The sequence below is a fragment of the Vanessa cardui genome, chromosome 1, assembly GCF_905220365.1.
Source record: "Vanessa cardui chromosome 1, ilVanCard2.1, whole genome shotgun sequence".
Taxonomy (NCBI): Eukaryota; Metazoa; Arthropoda; class Insecta; order Lepidoptera; family Nymphalidae; genus Vanessa; species Vanessa cardui.
This window is the reverse complement of record NC_061123.1, coordinates 1,543,900-1,559,532: the sequence shown is the minus strand read 5'-3', so window position 1 is coordinate 1,559,532 and position 15,633 is coordinate 1,543,900. Positions and strand designations below refer to the sequence as shown.

At 31.4% G+C, this 15,633-nt stretch overlaps 1 protein-coding gene across 1 annotated transcript in view; it reads right to left on the bottom strand.

Moving 5' to 3' along the window:
- The window catches only part of LOC124532922 (probable G-protein coupled receptor 158), a 213,419-nt gene that overhangs the window by 41,684 nt on the left and 156,102 nt on the right, over positions 1 to 15,633 (bottom strand). The window contains exon 3 of the mRNA XM_047108051.1: positions 12,679 to 12,862. Within this exon, the coding sequence (XP_046964007.1) occupies positions 12,679 to 12,862 (184 nt within the window). The remainder of the gene's footprint in view (positions 1 to 12,678; positions 12,863 to 15,633) is intronic.

Here is a 15,633-nt window from a genome sequence, read left to right as displayed (position 1 = left end):
AATAAATCTGGATTACAGATCTAAGCAGACTGTTATTATTCTCAACAACAATAACAGCCTGTAAATTTCCCATTGCTGGGATAAGGCCTTCACACCCTTTGAGGAGAAGATTTGGAACATATTCCACACGGTGTTTTAATGCGGGTTGGTGGAATACACATGTGGCAGAATTTCTATGACATTTGACTCACGCAGGTTTCCTCACAATGTTTTGATGATGACGTAGATGGACTATAAACTCAAATTAAGCACATGAATATTCAGTTGCCTGGGTTTGATCCCACAATCATCGGTTAAGATGCACGCGGTCTAACCACCGGACTCTCTCGGCTCAATATTCTAAGTAATCCTAAAAATAATTTATACGCAAATGCATGTAGTTTTTCCAATTAAAATAAAATCTCATCACTTTATGATTTAAGCGCTGCACGATCCTGATTTGTATAAGTGATTCGGATTCGGATTGCATCTGTTGCTTACGTAATTGTTGTTTCAGCGCTGTAGCGGTCTCGAATACAACAGTTGGGTAAATGTATTTTAGGAAACAAAGCCTATTTTATCTTCCATATTTTCAGTACTGTGTTTAGAATGCTAAATGAAATTCTTATTCATTACAAACACTTCAATTTGGATTTATTTACAGTTTTACTAATAAAAAAGGACGTTAGTAGCTTGCATTGCTATGCAAATGCTAAATAATCGGTTCAAAAGTATTGCAGGACTTTGCCATTACTTTTCAACTGTCAATTCTAAAACAAATTTTTCACTCAATATTGTTACTCGGATGGCGAATAATAATACTGAGAGTTCTTATAACATAGTGTGAATATTTTTTTCTAATATATCATTAAATAATCTGACTGACGCACAATCTTTGCATTATATTTTTTTTGTCTTTTTGCATCTAAGCCTTCTTTATTTAATTAAAATGAAAAATAACGATAACATATCTAATAGAATTGAAAAAGAATAATTGAATAAATTAATAATAAAGAAGTTGCTTCCTGTTTTTGTGCTGACAACATGTTTTTATACTATTAACGTAACAATCGTGACTTTCGTTCTTGGTAATATTAATTTACTTTTACCAAATAAACAGATTTATTATAAATATTCCAATGCTATAACTAATGTTTATTAATAGGACAGGATGTCAGTGTGCACCTTGCTATACGATCACCGTTACCGATGTTTTGAGTTTAAAACCAAAATTGGTCTGGTTAAGTGATCGGAATGCTTAAATTTTTTAGCGATAATCTTATACGCGGCTTACTCTTTTTTCACTTACGGTATTTTTATTGAAAAAAAACGAGTCTTTTCATTGAAATACTCTCAAAGGTTAACTACCGAGTTTCTTGTCGGTTCTTCTCGGTAGAATCTACTTTCCGAACCGGTGGTAGCTTCACTTCACTTCACTTCTTGCTTGTAAAAGCCAACTTGAATAATTTAATTTTGGTTTGATTTGATTTATTTTTATTTGTAATTTCCACCTCAAAAAAAAGGAACTTCAATTTATTTTGCTTTTATTTCGCCAAGGTCACGTGCGAAACAACTTCATTTGTAATGCTTATATATAATTTGTGAAGCTTGTGACTTGTGCCATACTAAGATCGCGTTAAAATCTATGCGAACGGCCTGTTTCTCTGACAGATTATGTAAATTTCGGCAACGGTGAGTGGAGACGACGGATATTATAAACCTTATAATTATAAAACATTCCCTTTTGTTTTTCATCAAATGTTAATAAAAAAATGATCCTTTAACAAGAAAATATTTGCTTTCATTTGCTATGTTATAACTTACATTGGGATATATTGTGTTGCTTTGTAAAATTTGTCGAAATAAGTGCCATTTGCTAGAAAATTTTCTTATAAAAAACCTTTTTCTAAATGCTTTAAGTACAAAACTATTCATTCTAAATGTTAAGAAGACAATTTAAGAGCGAATAATTCAATTCAGTTGCAGCCGAGACTCGATTTTAGGAGCATGCTTGTAGCTCAGCCTTACATTGGGTTTATTTACTCTTGGGTAATAAATAAGTTTGTTGGTTATATTTACATATGCATCGCGTTCATCATAGTTACAATAAATAAAATTTTAACAAAAAGAAAAACCGACTTCAAACAAAACACTATTTTAAAACAAATGAATATGCACGAAAAAGTAATAAAAATAATTGCGTATTCAACATATTTTTTAGAGTCTTCCTAAGTTAAATGAAATGAAAAATATTAGACTACTTAAAAGTCGATTAACGATTATATCATGTAGTTATAGTTATTGGTATATTTGGAGCCGGTGTCAGCCACGGTGCCCTTGCCCCAACAATCAAAAGAAAGAAGCGATACGAGCCCCTTGATTGATCCAGTATATTATTGTGTAAAAGGTAATTTGTAAAAAACATATTTGTTAAAGTATTCTCGTATTGTTTTTTGATAGATATACTGTAGGGCTTTTGTACTTTTTATTGGCTGACACCGACTCCAAATATAACAATAATTATAACTACATGATATAATCGTTAATCGACTTTTAAGTAGTCTAATATTTTTCATTTCATTTAACTTAGGAAGACTCTAAAAAATATGTTGAATACGCAATTATTTTTATTACTTTTTCGTGCATATTCATTTGTTTTAAAATAGTGTTTTGTTTGAAGTCGGTTTTTCTTTTTGTTAAAATTTTATTTATTTTTTGATTTTAAGTGAAGCTGATGTTGACTAACTAATTTTTTTTAATATGGATAGATTATAGATAAGCGTTCCGTTTATATGAGTCAGAAACTACTTCGAGGACAATTTCAAAGGAAACTTGCGAATAAAGCAAAAATAGACTTTCGAAAATGCGGATTTAATACGTCACGCGGCGTAAACTACAAGGATCTCTCGAAAGAGCTGTAATCGAACTCAGCAAAAAAACTTTGAAAAAGACCAACTATATTTCGTACATCATATGACATCACATCACATACACAAAATTTGATTAAAGATAGTAAGAAATTCTGCCCCATATCGCACCCTAACTGCGAGCCGTATAGGAGTTCCATCACTACATAGTATAAAACAAAGTCGCTTTCTCTGTCCCTATATCTTTAAATCTACGCAACGGATTTTGATGCGGTTTTTTTTAAAAGATAGTGTGATTCAAGGGGAAGGTTTGTGTATATAAAACATGAACAATATAGTAAAGAAACACTGATAATTTTAGAAGTTTGCGATGTGATGTCGTATATAAACAAATTCTGTAGTATATTTAGTATCACTCTTGCACCCGTGCGAAGCCGGGGTGGGTAGCTAGTTGATTATAATATTCGACTATGATAATTACATAAACATAACCACATTACGGAAGGTGACTCAAATATCCAAATAACCTATAAATAAAAGATTCGACCGAGTATCGTTAACGTGCTCCTCAGAATTGTTCCGTTCCCTTCCGTTCCGTTACTTTGTCATGGACCCTGTGCTCAGAATCTTACCAAACTTTCACCAAATTACCCTTGAAGTATATATTTTATAATAAAAAAAGAATTATCAAAATTGGTTAACGTGATTTTCAGTTATTCACCTATTTGTCGCGCATATACATAATGCAAATTTAAGACTTATGTCGTTTTCACATGGATACCATCATCGGAAAAAAAAATAAAAAAAATGGGACCCCAAGGAAGCACTACCTTTCAAACAAAAAAAAATTATCAAAATCGGTCCACCCAGTAAAAAGTTATGAGGTAACAAACATAAAAAAAAAAAAAAAAAAAAAAAAAAAAACAGACGAATTGATAACCTCCTCCTTTTGGAAGTCGGTTGAAAATGTTTTATTGGTAAAACATCACAGAGTAAATAGTAATAACTTATTATTTACTCTGTGGTAAGGCCTTGTATAACCATATATGGGTACGTATTCTACATATATTCATCCGCCATACAATACATAACTTAATAAACTATTACAAATATTTTTATACAACTTAGCTTTTTTTTCGAGTCTTAGTTTGTTTAACTAGTAAAATACTTAACATAGCAATTAAGAGTTCTTTTGAGAAAAGGCTTTCACAAACCAAAATCAAAAATCCTTTTTCTTGGTCGAGAAGTTTCTAGAGTTAGAACTCGTTGGAAACAATTAGAAGCTATTCTTAAGAAATTGTTCTCAATAGAACATAAGATTCGTATAAGAATTATTTTCCTTCACAAGAGGCACTTCTTCACTCAATATCCTTTATACTTTTTTCCTATTGTTAATTCAATGATTAAGATTCCACTTTTTACTTTGCCGTCGGTACCAAAACGAAACGAATTTGTGAGCTCTCGATTGAATCGTAAGTAGAGAACGATGAATATCAACAAATTGATTCGGCGGATTGAATGTGAAATTGAATACTAAGTGGGCATATTTAGCATTAAATACGTAATAAGAACCAAGATGGCCTAGTGGTTAGAACGCGTGCATCTTAACCGATGATTGCGGGTTCAAATCCAGGTAAGCGGCACTGAATATTCATGTGCTTAATTTGTGTATGTAATTAATTTTGTGGTCGGTGGTGAAGACAAACATCGTGAGGAAATCTGTATATGTCTAATTTCAAAGAAATCCTGTCACATGTGTATTCCAACAACTTGCATTGGAACAGCGTGGTGGAATGTGCTCCAAACCTTTTGCTCAAAGGGAGAGGAGGCCTTAACCCAGCAGTGGGAAATTTACAGGCTGATGTTGTGGTATGTAATATAAGAAAAATAAAGAACATTAATGTTAACTTCATTTTCCGTAGACAGGCATACAAATTATATGAATTATCTAGATGATTTAAATGTTCATTCTCAGCTTTTTATACACTGTGACAATGATAGTAGTAGTTAGTTCACAAGACATTAAATTTTCATTTTTCATTTTACCGATTCGCTCATAATATTATATAGTAACATTAACTTAGCAACAAAGACAATACTTCAAAACTTTTGCCTTATTCATTATTTAAAAATACTTTTATATAAATTAAAATAACAAACGTAGCAGACTTTTAACAGATGGAATAAGTCAGAATCACTCCCCAGTGGTTTTTCTGCCGAGTCCATTCAAATATTACGGCAAAAGTTAAGAGCGAAACAGCGATCTCACAGACTTTTTTCTTAATTAATTTACTCTTTAAGCCATTGCTGATAACCAGCTGGAGTGATAACCAATATTATATTATTGAAAATTATTATAATATAATACTTTTATAAAGTGTGAAAATGAGTTTTGGTAAAACAAAATGCGTTATTTACCAGTCAACGTAAATAGCCAGGTAACCAGTTCCTATCAAAATCAAAATAAACTTTATTCAAGTGGGCTCTTACAGGCACTTTTAAATCGTCATTTGAGTGAAGCTACCACCGGTTTGGAAAGTAGATTCTACCGAAAAAATCGGCAAGAAACTCAGTAGTTACTCTTTTTTAACATTTAAAAAATACAATCATATTAGTTAAATACAATTATATGTGTATGTAATGTAATGGATGATATGATCATAGTACTTATAAAAAATTTGATGTCACTTATAATAAAATCTTTAATATTTCTACATCTCGATGGCAAGATGTACTTTGTTTTATATAGTGTAATAGCATCCCGGCTCGGCTTTGCACGTGTCCAATATAGATACTAAATATACTACAGAATGTTATTACTTATTATATTCATTCACATATTTTATCATTAGACAATTCAAACCGCTATGTATCTGCGTTTTAAACCTATAATATATAATGTAAATGTATGTACTTTATCGGATAAGGATTAATGCTTTATTGCTTAAAATCGCTTCGAAAATAAGCCATTATTTCTCGTAAAAAGTAAAGGATAAAAAATGGTTATTGTGGGTTGTCCGTAAGAGATAGACATATACCATAGCGTATTTTTTGTAGACCTTTTTAAGCTGTACAATATTGTGCTGCATTTTCATTTATCAATCAGTGTTTGGAATGTAAGCACAAAAAATGTCCATATTTACGACATCATACGACGTTTTTCATTCATACTATCATTTTTTCTCTACTTTATTACACATATAAACCTTTCCTTGAAAACACTAACACGCATCATAATCTGTTTCCTAATTTAAAATATCTAAGCATACAATTAAGAAAGTATGACGGGTTTTACTACAATAAGAGAGAGAGAGAGAGTTTAAATTATACACACATTAATATATTATATAAATGTTATATAAATATGTTATGAATATTTATCGAAATAAATTATATAATTATTAATCCGTTACTAAAAGTGAACTAAAATAATAACAGATACTTACTGCTATATGAACAGATAGTAATAAGTTAAGAAACATTTTGCATTTTTAATTGAGCTTCGGTGAAGCCTCTGATATATGGAGCTTGATTCATTCTGACAGCGTGAACAGTGAAATTATTACAAAGAAATCATAGCGATGGATATAATCTGAAAGTAGACTCGGATCGATTGAAACGTTCATAAACATGAGGCGTATTTGTTCATGATTGTTATGCAGGATTTTTTTTATGTTATAGGAGGCAAACGAGCAAGAGGTAAACCTGATGGAAAGCGATCACCGCCACCCATGGACATCTGCAACATCAGGGGGCTTGCAGGTGCGTTGCCGGCCTTTAAGGAATGAGTACGCTCTTTTTTTGAAGATTCCCAAATCGTATCGGTTCGGAAAGCTGGTTCTACAGAGTGGTTGTGCGATGTAGAAAATGTCTTAAAAATCGCGCTGTTGTGGATTTTCGGACATCAAGGTGGTGGGATTTTGTTTAAATAATAAACATAGTAAGACTCATGGAGAAAAGAGACATGTAATATTAGAAATATTGAGATTGTCTAGTTGATAATCATTTAGATTTGGCGTGCTATACAGAAATGTGACTAAGGATGGTGGGTGTGTGACAGAGGGTAGTTATTCAGTATTAGCCATCCGCCCCGGCTTCGCACGGATACAATCTTATGATATCATAATAGAAACTTCTAAAATTATCAGGATTTCAGTAAATTATCCATGTTTAATATATAAAAAGATTCCTCTCCAATCACTTTATCTATTAAAATAAGGTATTAAAATACGATGCGTAGTTTTAAATTTAAGCATACATAGAGATATAGGGACACAAAAAGGAACTTTGTTTTATACTATGTAGTGATGTAGTAAAATCATTCACATGTGCAAAATACTGCTAAATGGACTGCGAAAAGTTGTGACGTCATAATGTCAGTATTTGTTAAGCATGAAGATGTCATACATTTCAATATCGAATACCCTTATTTCGTACAGTAACTTTTTTGGTGTGACCAGTGGCGAATCAATCGCAACGCATATTGTTGTACGCTCGCTCACGGGGTCACACGCCGAAAAGCTATTTTATTTAGATACATTGCAAAGGCCGTTTGCCAAAAAAAGTTTACTCGTCACTGTCCGATCGGGTTAGACCCACTGCCCTTATCCACTGATCAACATAAATTTGTATTAAGGGTACGGTCAAGTCTTAGTAAGTAATAAGTAATCAAATCAAACCCCTTTTAATCATATGATACATATTTGTTTTTGGGTAATATTTTTACCAATAAGCAAGAAAGTTACATTGTATCACGAAGAAGTTTCTCATATTTTCATACTTTTTGTCGTATTAGCTTTTTAACCCCAGCTGACCATTACTTGATTAAATACATACGCATATAACATGATGATTTATTTTCAAAGTCGAGAATAAATACAACAACAGACTAGACACATACAGGTTTCCTTACGATGTTTTCCTTCACCGCCGAGCTCGAGATAAATAATAAACACAAATTAAGCACATGAATGTTCAGCGGTGTTTGCCTGGGTTTGAACCCGCAATCATCGGTTAAGATGCATGCCTTCTAACGAATAGGCCACCTCGGCTCTTAATAAATTCTTTAGACGTTAAAGTATCGGTTAAGGGAGAGATCCTGAACCAGTCATAAGTCATATGTTTCAAATAGTGATAGTGATTTGTGAAAGCGTGTCGCACGAAACAACAGTACTATATATTCCGACTTGTAGTGTGAGTGAGTTACACACACATGTATAATGAACGAGATATCTTAGTTTCAGGGTTAGTGCATTTATAATACACGGTGTTAATGTTTTTAACGCATAATTACTTGAGGCTTTAAATATAGAAACATATATTTTGATCTCATTTATTCAAATAGGCGTTGCATAATTGTTGTCAAAAATATTTATTTTTTAATGCAAAACGTTTCGACTATAGTTCTATTCACTCACGAAGGCACGCCTTTACTCTTTAAATTATTATCTGCTTGCATTAGTGTGAATGAGTGACGTTCGTGCTTACAAGATCTCTTAGTGTGCGTTAGATGACTAAGAGTAGAGTCAGCAAAAAAATAGAAATTATTTGAAATTTAGTAAATTTTTATTCTTTAAAATCTAACCATTTAACTTGGGGTTTTTTGAGAGTGAATAGATCTGTTAGTATGTTCGGTTTAATATAAACTGATACATTTTTTCTTGGTTAAGCGATACAGAAATTATAGCGGTTGAAAATAATATTATTATTTTAGCAAAAAGATGGATTGCATTGTTATTGCAATTTTATATTTAATTTTATTGTACGATGGTAAGCTTTTAAACTTGGATCGTTACTTTAAATTTATGTCATAATAATAGCGATCGGCCCCTGCTTTGAACGGAAGCGATTTATTAGTAAAGAAAATGATATAATATCATTAAAATATATACACTATATCTTTCTACAAGTAAAAGAAAATAAGGATAGCATAAGTAATTTCGGAGATTACCTTCCTCATATAAACAAACGAATTTAGACTAATAAGGTTTATTACATAAAAAACTGTTGTTTTGCCTGCGATTTTGCTTTTTCGCATCCTTTTTATGAGTTCTAAGAAGAAAGAAGAGACGCGTGCATCTTAAGGGATAATTGCGATTTTAAGCCCAGGAAAGTACCACTATATATATGTGCTTAATTGTGTTTATAATTCATCACATGCTAGGCGGTGAAGGAAAACATCGTGAGGAAACCTGCATGTGTCTAATTTCATCGAAATTCTGCCACATGTGCATTCCACCAACTCGAATTGGAACAGCGTGATGGATTGTGATCCAAACCTTCTCCTTAGTGGGAGAGGAGGCCTTAGCTCAGCAGTGGGAAACTATGAGTCCAATTACGTTTCATATCAAATCTCATTAAATTATGTCTTGTGGTTAGGTTGAGAAAGAGTGGAAGACACACAAAGTTCCCTTTGCATTAATAATGTCATGATTTATGACTCAAAGTTTTGAGGTGGATTTCCAAATTAGGCTTAGACTATGGCTGGCTAAATGATTATGATAAAACGTAAAAAAGAAATAAATTGCAAACAAAACTGAATGTATTATGTACACACAATATTTTATCAAAGCCGTATTCGTACATTTTCCGCATCACGAAGGTTTTATTCAAAGAGGTTTTTAATTCAATTACTGTTTTCCATGTCCAACATTTGTATAGTTCGCATGAAAGTTGGAACGGTCAGTGAATGTTATCAGGAATTCTTGTATAATCCATTTCCCCCAACCAGAGTATCTATGACCTAATCTCCATTATTACTTCGAAGCCAATGTCCAATGGATTGGATTAAGCCTATATCTCCCGACCGGTCTCCTCAGTTTCAGTATTTTTTATTGATTGGTCAACTTCAATGGCGACTTTACTTTTGAACATTGGATCAATCGCATTAACAACGGGTTTTATTAAAAAGATTTCAAAGTACATTTATTTGGGTCACGATTGCTGTCATTGCTTATCAAATCTGTGTTTTTTTTCTATTCTATTTTCTGTGTTAATAAAGTAGAAGCTTAAGCTTTGTTTATACATTTATCAAATTGTGCGGTTACCTAATAAAACTATTTAATGCATTAAATAATTTGTAAAATGAATGTGAATATGTATATTAATAAATAAAACAAGTTATATACGTAGGCAAACATTACATGCATTTAACAAACGCTACAATATGAAATAACGGTAATATATCATTTTCAACTTCAAAAAAGAACGAAGGAGGTAGTCAATTCGGTTGTATTTCTTTTAAATATCTGTTACCCCGGAACTCCGTCGTTATTTGGAACAAATTGGAAAATCTTTTTTTATTTGGGACTTCCGATTTGCTCACATTTAAATTTAAAGGAAAATCTCCCATTAGGGTTGAAAAGTACAGGATGAAATATTATTTGGACTCGAATTTTGTTAACTCAAATCAATATTCACTTGTTTTACTGTTGATATGTAGGAAACGTTTTATAGTTACAGTTCGTTGAAATACATTTACTGTTGTACTTACATTAAAAAAAATCTTATCAGTGCAACGCAATTTTCTTGTCTCCTACAAATTTTAAACAGAACAAATACCAAGAATTCTTCTACTTTGTTACGCTGTATTAGGACGCTGCATACCATTTAATTTATCTTCCATAGTACTTAATTTTATTTACTTTAACGTTTATGACAGTGGTATTTTCTATATGTGTAACAATGAAATAATAAATTAGGATACAGACTATACACATAGTAATATTAAATATTAAGCTACTCTTATGTAATGAATAAAAATATAGAAATAATGTGAAAAGGCATTGGAAAATTCACATATTATTATATAAAGCGAGAACTTTGTATTTGTTTCCAGGGATAGTATAGATTTCATTGTACTTAATTACACTGTAATTAAACGGAAGAAAATAGTATCTACTGAGTTTCTTGCCGTTTCTCGGTAGAATCTTCTTTCCGAAACGTTGGTAGCTTTATATTTAATTCATTTCTGTTAGTTGACGATTCAAAAGTTTAAGAGCCTATTTTAATAGAGAATACTTTGATTTAGATTTTTGATTTGAAGTATAAATCAAAATATTTCGGTTACGATATTATAATATATTTACAATAATCGTAACGTAAATTATAATCGATATTAATTATTTTAATCAAAACACTTTGCGTATTCATTTGCATAAAATTAACGCAAAAACTTTAAGTCGGACGGTTAATAATTAATATAATGATTTATATATACATAGATACTATTGTATATAGATAAATATACAAATATTACAAGTCAGAATATTTGTACTCCTCCCTAGAATATTCAGAACTGTTTTGTATATTTATGTTTATTAAGATCTTGTAAAAGACGAATCAGAAGTGTTGGTTCATCAGAACAACTTGAATAAATTATTTAAGTGTTTACCAAAAGTTTTATATTGTACAGGCTACTGGCTATATTTTATACAAAGGTATCATTATATAATAAATTTTATTGCCGTGTAATGTTAGGTGATATGGAAAATCATTTCATAAATACAAAAATATAGACGAACATAATTCACAATTGTGATTTTTTTTATATATTAATAATATATTAATCTTATTGATTCATTTTCATAAATTAAATATTTATATTCTTAATATTGTACACAATTTATATTCTACTCGGACCATAAGACAAGAAAAGCCGAATAAATAACATTTCACAGCTAGTAGACTCGGTAACATTGGACAAGAGATTGATTAAAATATAATATTTAACTTTAACAACGTTAACAAAACTGTTATAGTAATTTTGGAATTAAAATGTTGTATTATAAATAAATATGAACTGAGTTAGTAACAAATTGCATGAAGTACGTAAATTCAAAATTTGTTTATTTTTATTCCTACTACTACTACTAGTCGAGTCGAGATGGCCCAGTGGTTAGAACGCGTGCATCTTAACCGATGATTGCGGGTTCAAATCCAGGCAAGCACCACTATATATATGTGTTTAATTTGTCTTTATAATTCATCTCGTGCTTAGCAGTGAAGGAAAACATCGTGAGGAAACCATGTGACAAATTATATTGAAATCTGCCACATGTGCATTCCACCAACCCGCATTGGAACAGCGTGGTGGAATATGTTCCAAACCTTCTCCTCAAAGGAAGAGGAGGCTAATAGCCCAGCAGTGGGAATTTACAGGCTGTTATTGTTGTTGTTATTCCTACTTCCATTAAAATAGGCTATATATTAATTATACATATATCTAGGTATAGTGTCGGATACAAAAGACTTAAACAAATGTGACATTATTATCTTAGTGTGCGTGACAGCTACGCTCGACACCAAACGCCTTACTTTTCCAGGGTGCGTGTACTGTGGCTACACGGTCAGTTTATCTTGGCATATGTTACATTCTATGTAGGCATATAAATAATCAAAGGAATACGATAAAAAAAATTAAATACACTTTTAATTAGTATCGCGTTGAGTCTTGAGTATTTGAGAGAAGTGAAGTCTATTTGTGATTGCCTACAAATGGTTTTCGTAACAAAATGTAGCATAAATTAAGTTCATTATTAAAATAAATAAATTACGTAGATTCTTTTTAACATTAGACTCTTATTTCATACAATTTTTTTAACACATTTAGAAATAATTTGTTACCGTTTTAGGTATGTGAAACCTATGTACCGAGTAGTCTTTTTATATCCAATGGATTCGCATTATACACTATGACAGACGGACTGTCACATAGATATATAAAAAAAAACATTTAAATTACCTCAATATTTTATATCAAGCGATTATATAAATTTCCTTTTTATTATAGACTAAACTGTAACGTGGTCAGAAATTTAATTATCAGACTTACTTGAAAAAGTACGTTCCATTGTTGTAACCGAAGAAGGGTACGGTGTAGGTAAGCATCCAGATATTGCCTCCACCGCAATCGTAATAGGGCTTCGACCATTTCCCGTCCTCATACGTGACCGACAGGATTTCGTCCGGCTCCCGTTCTGTGTGTGCGGTGTCGTTATATGTGTATGTGTTGTAACCTGTGCCAAAAACATACATTTACATTTTTTTAATCAAAATTGAAACAAGCTCAGGTTGTTTTTTATCAAAAGGAAAATAACGATTAGGATTTCAACGTCATAAATAAGATTAAATAAACTATTAAGCTTCTATGAAGAAGACTTTACGTCTTAGGAAAAAAACGTCCTAGGTTTAATAAAACTTAACAGTAAATATTTTGGGTTTAAATCTGATTAAGGGTCACAGATCTATGCTTTATTCGTATTTTAATAAATTTCAAACTCTGCGGTTTAAATAAATTTGAAAGAACAAAACGTTCTTAATTCAAATAGTCTGATTAAAGTCCTTTCCAACATCATGTAATAGTATTGAATTAAATATTAACCAACAGCTGATGTAGAATTTATATTCTATCGATAGATTCTTTATGACTTGGCATCATGCTTATACAACCAAGTCTATTTTTGATGAAGATCCTAGTGACACAACCGCAAATATTTTGCGACTAGTAATAAACCAATATTTACAACGTAAACTTTGCTTAGGTTTTCATATAGAGTTATTAAAATAATGTAAATATATTAATATACAGCCCATATGGCCATAACCTATGTAAACTCGGTAGCCGTGTCAATATTATGCAAGAACAAACCGTTTATTAGAATCTGAGATTCCAATACATTTTAATTTGGTCATTTCCCAATACATGTGTAACCCAACCCTAATTACAAAATCTTAAGGGATGAATGATGAAATGCCTGTCCTTAATCACGTGAAAACTACTGAAGGTACACGTACAGGTACACACCATACACGGCTATGTATAGTCGAATCTTTTTTGTCTGAAGCGAAAGCGATACGGGTGGGTAATAGCTTGTTTACTTATTAATAAAAGCTCACACCAATAATTCTAACATTAAAAAAATCTAATTTCTTTAGAAATTTCACCCCCAAAACTCCTTTTGGATGCTGGATGCTACATGGAAGCCTGCATACCGAATTTGTAATTTATAAAATGAAAAATATCGAAAAACAACTGTCTTTGAATGAATAAATGTTCAAGTACTGATTTCTATATATCTGGCGAAGAAATTGTCGTACCGACCATCTAATCATTAAAACTCGTTAGAAGATAAATTTTGAAAAGCTGGTGCTCACCTTCGCTTAATTACGAATTTCTGAACAATTTTTTAACACACTGACATAACAGTCAGTTATTAAAAAAAATGTTAAGAAAATAAAAATATTAATTCCAAAGCAATGTTTTACAAAGCAACAATTTACTTAGTTTGTTTAATTATTTTATTCATCTTTCCCGTTCTAACGTTGTCTTAAACAAAACTGTATTTTCAATTAAATATTTCGAAACATTTCTATCATTTTGTTTGGAAAGAAGTGAAGTTGTTACGTAAATATTTTAATGAGAATCGAATATTTTCAACGGAAATATAGAAAAAGTGAAAACAAGAAACATTCGACGTTAATCCTTCGTTTCATCCTTAAATCCACCATAAAATGTATTTCAATATTTTCTAAGATAAAATATACAGGACTAGCTGTTGCCTGCAGCTTTGCTCACATTGAAGTTAAATATATATACAAATCAACTAAAAATTTTAAGTTGAGATCACATTCGTGTACACAACAAATGAAATAAAATACATTTCACCCCCTAAAGGAGTATTTCATTTCATTATTCTAAATAAACACTAAAATACGTATCTACTTATTTTAAATTAATATACAATAACATAAAAACTTTCAATAGCTTGTAATTTAACAGTTTACACTAGGGGATAGGGAATCAGTCAGCCAGAATGAAAGTTATTTTATAAATGAAATCAAAAACAAAATAATCTCAGTTAACGCTTTGCATTTGTAATAAACGATTTTCCTTAAATCATATTTATTTAATAGATAAAGTATTGTACGAAGAAATAAAATACAATGCTGGAAGTATGTTTGGTGATTTCCTTAATAATCACAGCTTAACGTGCAGCTACTATTTCTTTTCCATTATCGACTAGCCCAGCTCCGCCATTTCCTTCACTAATACCTTATTGAACAGTTTCTAGCTTACATTCAGCCTTGAAATTAAAAGCTGGAAGCTCTTTGAATTTCATTTTCATTCTGAGTTGCTTCAGTTTTTTTATTGTATTCGAGCACATTTCAGAACGGCTCTCAGTAAAGTTGAGAATAATGGCAAATTTATACTGCAAATAAATGTATATGCACTTTCTCATTGATTTCATGGCAATCTACGAAAATAGTTTATCGTATATACTTTGAGATTAAATGGGTTTTTATAAGATGAATTTTCGTGTATATTTTTTTTATTTTATAGGAGGCAAACGAGCAGAAGCTCACCAGATGGAAAGTGATTACCGCCGTCCATGTACATCTGTAACACCGAGGGGCTTGCAGGTGCATTGCTGGCCTTTAAGAAAGGAGTAGGTATGCTCTTTTTTTGAAGGTGGGGTGGGTATTAATTAATATTTTAAAAATGTTTGCAAGCACAACCCGATTTAAATTGAAGTAATGTTAATAAAATGTTTCGAAATCACTTAGAGAAAAATATATTGGGTTTAAGCTAAACTTGTTTCAGAGTATCGCAGAACGATGGTTTCCAGGCAAGAGAAGGCCGAACTATAGGAAACCGAAAAAATACTAAAAATAATCTCGTCACGAATTTTCGCATTGTTCGTTATCAAAACGTTGTGGAAATAAATACGTCGTTGCGAACAAATGTTGTTACAGTTTTTAAATTAAAATTTGTTTATTGAATTTTACA